The sequence below is a fragment of the Chlamydotis macqueenii genome, chromosome 11, assembly GCF_036417535.1.
Source record: "Chlamydotis macqueenii isolate bChlMac1 chromosome 11, bChlMac1.mat, whole genome shotgun sequence".
NCBI lineage: Eukaryota > Metazoa > Chordata > Aves > Otidiformes > Otididae > Chlamydotis > Chlamydotis macqueenii.
In genome coordinates, this window is record NC_141566.1 from 21,432,251 (window position 1) to 21,438,250 (window position 6,000).

General features: G+C 56.5%; 1 protein-coding gene across 1 annotated transcript; it reads right to left on the reverse strand.

Moving 5' to 3' along the window:
• Nucleotides 1–286: 286 nt before the first annotated feature.
• On the reverse strand, nt 287–5,701 carry LOC104476188 (putative P2Y purinoceptor 10). The gene is made up of 2 exons (XM_086756278.1): nt 5,472–5,701; nt 287–2,372 (listed from the first exon to the last, which is right to left on the reverse strand). The coding sequence occupies exon 2, from the start codon at nt 2,320–2,322 to the stop codon at nt 1,207–1,209; it is 1,116 nt and encodes a 371-aa protein (XP_086612404.1). The 5' UTR covers nt 2,323–2,372; nt 5,472–5,701; the 3' UTR covers nt 287–1,206.
• Nucleotides 5,702–6,000: the final 299 nt, after the last annotated feature.

The following is a 6,000-nucleotide window of genomic DNA, read 5'->3' on the forward strand; positions in this document are numbered from 1 at the left end:
AGCTGTTTCCGATCAGCCCCCCTCTGCCCGTGTTTACTCACGCAATTCCCCGAGGGATTTTGGCATCGCAGCCGTCGATGCCGTAGCCCGCAAGCAGGAAACCTTGCAGCCGCTGCTGCGTGAGGGGATGCGGCGGCAACGGGGCCTCTCTGAGCCCCAAACTGGGGTCCCCTGTCCCCACAGGTTGTGCTTTGCTCTGGGAGCAGGCGTGGTGCACGACGAGACTATTCACAGCCACTCAAAATAATACCCGCCATGCCGAAAATACCTGTTGGGACCATTTTATTTCCTCCTGAGTTCGAAGCCTTAGGGATGCACTCAGGTCAGTTTTGTAAACTTTTCTCGGTACCCGGCGAGGGCCGGGATCTTTTCTGGTTTTTAAAGCAAAACTGAGAGGCTCGGGGAACGCCTTGACCTACGACCACAGGCTTTAGCAGAATGCCGAACAACACAGGACTCCAAATAACAACACGAAAGACGGTGACATTGGCTGCTAGCCCTCCCTTCTGCGGCTCGCCCCGGGACTCTGTGAGCACGTGGGCCCTGGGAGATGTCCTTCATCCTTCCTCCTCCTCGCTCGTGGCACATCCAGTCGCAGTCTGTCTTCCAGGTTTTCATCCCCCGTAACAAGCCGAGCATCCCGGAGCTCCCGGGAGCCAGGCAGGCTCCCTTGCTCAGCTCTGGGCGCCTCTTTCAATCGCGTCAGCTGGCCCCAGTTCATTAGAAAACGCCCTTTAACACTGGTGTGGATATAAGTTAACACTCTTCGCTTGATATATCGTGGTAAAGTTACAGTCTTGCAGTCCAGGTTAGGCTAGACAAGCTCCAGATGATTGATTTTTGCAATGGAAAGAGGTTCAGTTTACATGCAGATAATGAACGGTCCTGGTCTGCAGCCTCACGCGAGTGTGAAACGACAGAAATGAGAGGGACCCGAACCCAGTTGCGGTTCAGCACGGGAGAAACACTGTCGTTGGCGACGGCTGCTTCAGGTATTTCAACAGCAACGCGATGGAGAACGCTGTAAGGCAAACAGTCCCCAACAGCGACAACACACCCAGCATCCCTGGCTTTCATCAAAATGTCCTTCTCGGTCGGATCCTGGCATCTGGTGCACAGAAGGGTAATTCGAGGCTTTTTGGAGACCTAACGCACTCTTCACTCAAGCTGTGAGAAGCACCTACACGGAGAGAAACGTCTTGCGCTTCAAGAGATGGACTCCAGCAGAAGCTCGTCGGGTGGCATCGGGGGGATTTCCATGCTGTTTATTCGGCCAAGGAACTTGGGAAGAGACCAAAACTTAAAGCGCGGGAGATTTCTCCTCTTCATACGAATGTCGTGGGCAGTTTCAGCGATGGAGAGGTTGCTCCTGCGGCGCGTGAACCAAGCCCGCAGGGTGGCACAGCTGTGGTGAAGCAACTGGTCCTGGAACTCGGAGGTCATGAAGTAGTAGAGGACAGGATCCAGGCAGCAGTTGAGGCTCGCCAGGCAGAGGGAGATGGGGTGGAAGCGGAGCGTGCTTCTGTGAACGCCGCAGTCCCGGATGATGTTCTCGATCACCATCATGAAGAAAGGGAAGTTGATGTGGTAGGGGGTGAAGCAGATGAAGAAGACGACCGCGCACATCAAGACCATGCGCAAAGCCTTCTGCTTCTCGCTGGTGTTCTGCAGCTGTCCCGGACAATCCCGCAGGGAATGCCACATCTTCCACGTGCAGCAGGCGATGATGCTGAAGGGGATGACGAACCCAAAGAGCTCCGCCACCGTCACCAGTGCGATGGAGGCTCCCGGGCTCAGCTGCTTCACCCCCAGGTCCGAAAAGCATGTGTTGGTGCTGTTGGACAAGGTGGGGCTCCTGACCACGAGCAGGGGTAAGCAGGCCGCCCCGACGAAGACCCAGACGGCGGCGCTGATGGCTGCGTCGTACCGCCGCTTCCAGTCCTTGGCTTTGAAGGGGTGGAGGAGGAAGAGGTACCGCTGGATGCTGATGCAGGTGAGGAAGCAAATGCTGGCGTACATGTTGAGATACTTCAGGTAGAAGCACACCTGACAAAGAAAACTCCCAAACGGCCAGGTGTGGTTTATGTAGTAATACATCCGTAAGGGCAGCGAGAGGACGTGAGCCAGGTCGGCCACGGCCAGGTTGATCATGAAGATGATGGCTTTGCTCTTCTTGCTGATGAAGCGGCACAAGACCCAGAGGGCAGCGCTGTTGGCCAGGAGGCCTGGGATGAAGATGAGGGTGTAGGTGGTTGCGTACAGGGTGGACTGGAAGGACATCTGGGGATCAGTACAGTTCCCGGAGGACGCGTTGCTCTCCATCTCGGCCGAGTGTCTTCACTCACGGGGCGATTACGGTGGGTGGAGGGTTCCTGTAGGGAGTGAAAACAGGGGCTGTGAAGCCAGAAACTTCCCAGCGTTTCCCCGCAGGGCGTAAATGCACTTCGCTACGGAAGAGTAAGCTGCGTGTAGGTGTGTGCACAGCGCGTGTGTGCAAGATGGGGGATGAGTGTGCGTTGGGAAGCGTGCAGCGAGGGCGATAATTAGCATCAGCAAACGAAGGTGCTGGCAGGCTGCCGACCCGAGCAGAGGCCGGTGGCAGAGGTGCAGACAGATCTGTCAGAGCTCTGGCTCCAGGTTTAAGGCTGGATTTAGACGCTAATAGCTGGTGGAACACGCGCCAGCTGCTCTGCTGGCCCTGCTAACTCAATTCCCGCGCTTGTGGCACGCTGTGCAGGCATGGTAGTGCAGCAACAGGAATTATCCTCCAGCAGCAGTTCAGGACGTGAAGGAAGATAAATAGATCTGCCTTTTAGTTAGAGCAGGAGTGGTTTTTTTTCATCTGTTTACCCATTTCAGCTCCTCCAGCCGGCGCTGAGGGCATTAACGGGTCACAGGTACACGGGCAGCTCTGCGGAGAGGTGATGGGTTCTGCCATTCGTGAGCAGACCCTGCGGGGAAGTGGTCCACTCCTTTGGGAAGAGGCGGTTTAGCAGCAGCAGGTTACAAACCGAGGGCCTGCGGCATCGTCCGCAGCGAGACGGTGCGATTTTCCCCTTGGAAGTGGAGCCTGGAGCTGCCGGCAGGGCGTGGGGCAGCCCGCCCTCCCCTCCCAGGAGACCAGCGCCTGGTCTGGCCGAGCCCTGAGCACCGCCTGCCGTGGCCACCAAGCCCCGTGACAGCGGGATTTAATTAAGCAGCGGCCAATTTCCCACAGGGATGGGTTTCTAAAAGCTAATTGCCCACAGCGGGGACCGGGCTTCTGCGCTGAGCCCAGCATCAATTTGGGGCGCGGGATGAAGGCTCCCCTACCCTGCTCTTCCTCAGGGAGGCAGCTCTTCAGAGGGGTTGTCACCTTTTCAGTTTCAGGAGGAAGGTTACGTGTTTATATAGAAATCTCTATGCTTGTATGCGTATAGATAAATATAAAATGGCGCCAGCAGCCTCTGGGCTGGCTCCCACCACCCGCACCTCCGACACGGGAAGGGTCTGTGCGTTTTCCCACATTTTGGTGCGCGAGCGGTGCTGGTGCTCTGCTTTCTGACCCGGGCCCCTGCCAAACTGCCTTCTCCCCTTCGCCGATTTCTCCAGGGTTCGGCTGCAGAACAGCCAGGCTGCAGTGAAACCTGGGCTGCTGGGCTGAGGGGCTTTTTGTGCTTGAGCCGGCGGCCCCACGTCGGGGGTTTCTGATTTCTCTGCTGGGATGAGGGCAGGGGAGCGGGGACATCTGGCATGAGGGGACAGCGGGAAAGAAAACCCTTCGGTTCCTGCAGCATCCCCGCGTGCTCCGCACCTCAAAACCCACAAAGGGCTCGTGCTCGGCGCTGGCCCCGCTCTTGGCCCGTGCCCTTTGCACCGTGGCTATTAACCCTGGAGAAGTGGTGGTGGGACGCCTTTTCTTCGCATCCCTGCGGAAAATAGGGAGGGAAAACCGCTGGGAAGCACAGGGAATGCAGCTGTTCCTGGTTCTTGTCACAGCTTTTCAGCAACGGAGGTGTTGCTTGCAGGTTTGGGCTTGTGGAAAGGTCCCTGTGCTGCCATCTCCTCCCCACCACGCAGCTCAGCCCCCGTCCTAGACCTTGTCCCTGGAGACGTGACCGTGTGGAGCCTGCTTGCCGGTTTTCTCCATTTTTTGGCTTTCCCTGGGGGAGCAGGAGTGCCTGTTTCTTAGCGAGATGGCTGGGTGTTAGTCCTGGTACCCAGCATTTTCAGTTTTTGGTGACAGCACCTGTCAGGAAAGCAGGGAGCTCCCCGCCGGTCTGGGTTCAGGCCAGTGCTCATTCACTACAATACTTCCTGAAAGGGGGGATTCTAAAAATTTTTTTTTTTTTCTTTTTTTTCCGTTTTCGCCTTCCCTCCCTCCTACACCTTGCCCCGAACCTCTCCAGCTCCCGCCGTGTTTTGCCGTCGGTGATGCCGGTGTCGGGGCAGCGATGCTCCCGTGGGCTTTGGCAGGGGATTCGTTCAGCGACTTCACGCAGCTCGCACGAAAGGCTCCCTGCCATTCCCTGGCTGTTTTCCTGTTTCATCCGCGCACGGATGGGGGGCAGGGGGCTTTCTTTTAAGCGGCAAAGCTGAGTTTTATCCAGCTGCCTGCTGAAATCACGGAGGGGGGACCGGTGTAGCTACTGGAGGGGTAAGACCACCGGTTGTGGATGTAGCACTGTAATTCATTAAGCGTCGAGGAACTTGGCGATCAATTAGGTTGAAACACCCGTGGTTCTTTTTCTGAGCGTGTTAGCGGTGTCTGCTCCTGGAGGCGTACGTGGCTGTCGTTATTGGAAAGGGCCTGGCTGCTCTGAATCACCCTGCGCCCCACCCAGCCGGCGTGGCTGCCGGACCGCGATTGCGGCTCCCGCGTTCACTGGCAAACTCGCCCTCATCTTTTCCGTGGGATGGTTGGCCAAACCGGGCGAAAGCTGTGCTCCGGGCGCAGCCGGGGGAGAGCCCCGGGGCTGGGGGGCAGCAGGGGGCCGGAGCAGAGCTGCTGCCCCTCAACCCTGCGCAAGCCTGGGATGCTGGAGGGAAAAGCAGTCTAGGGAAAAAAATAAAAAGTAAAATAAAAAAAATCCACTAATGGCTCCAGATTTGAAGTAGCAGAAGGTTTCTGGCACTTGTGTTTTAAGCACTGGTTTTGTTTAATCCAGGCGCTAATAGGAGACGAGTAAACAGAGCCGATGGGTTATGGCAGCTTCTGTCAGTAACGCCAGAATTGAAGTATTTTGGGTAAAACGGCTTTCCCCGCAGACCCCTGCGCACAGCAGCCTGCTCCGCTCGCCCACCCTGCGGAGCCGCGCGAGACAGAAGTACGTGGGCACTGTCAGCAGCTGCCGAGGATGTTACACCAGCTTCTGCCCGATAACATCGCTTGAAGAAGGAGGAAAATAATAAAAAAAAAAAAAGATAAAACCGCTCAAAACTGCGATAGCTTCCATCTACTGAAGAAGACACGCAGCAGAAATCGAGCTTACCTTCCTGCGACTCCCATCCTTCGGGGGGGTGACATCCATGCTAGAGAGCCGCAGGAGCGAGCTTTCCGCTCTCACTTCCCACTGACTCCCGCAGCGATCCCAGCCCCCGCGACTCCCCGGTCAGCTTCCACATGTTTTTGGAGAGCTGGAATCCTGCCGGCATCTGCAACCCAGCGCGCTGGTGGCTGCGGAACAGGAAATCCTGTATTTTGTCTCTCTCTGCCACACAAAATGTGTACGGCTAATGACGCTGAAACCACTGGGAAGGCGATGACGTCGATCGATCCGACCTCAGACGCGGATTTCTTTTTTTCTTTCTGCCCAGCAGTTGTGTTGGGCGAGGGTTCCCTTCGGTAGAGCTGCTTCTGCTGTTACCCACGGTCACTTGCCATTTGCTTCCTAAAAGCTATAAAATACAGAAGCAGAAACCTTCCAGTAAGCGCTCGCTGAAGGAAAACTGAGAGCTGTGCCGGTGGCAGTTACTGGAAGGTAGCAATTTTCCCTCGTTTCCTTGGAAGTTGGGTTAGCC

Bases quoted from the DNA above. Each gene is read 5' to 3' on its own strand.
- LOC104476188 (XM_086756278.1), bottom strand. From the start codon at position 2,322: ATGGAGAGCAACGCGTCCTCCGGGAACTGTACTGATCCCCAGATGTCC.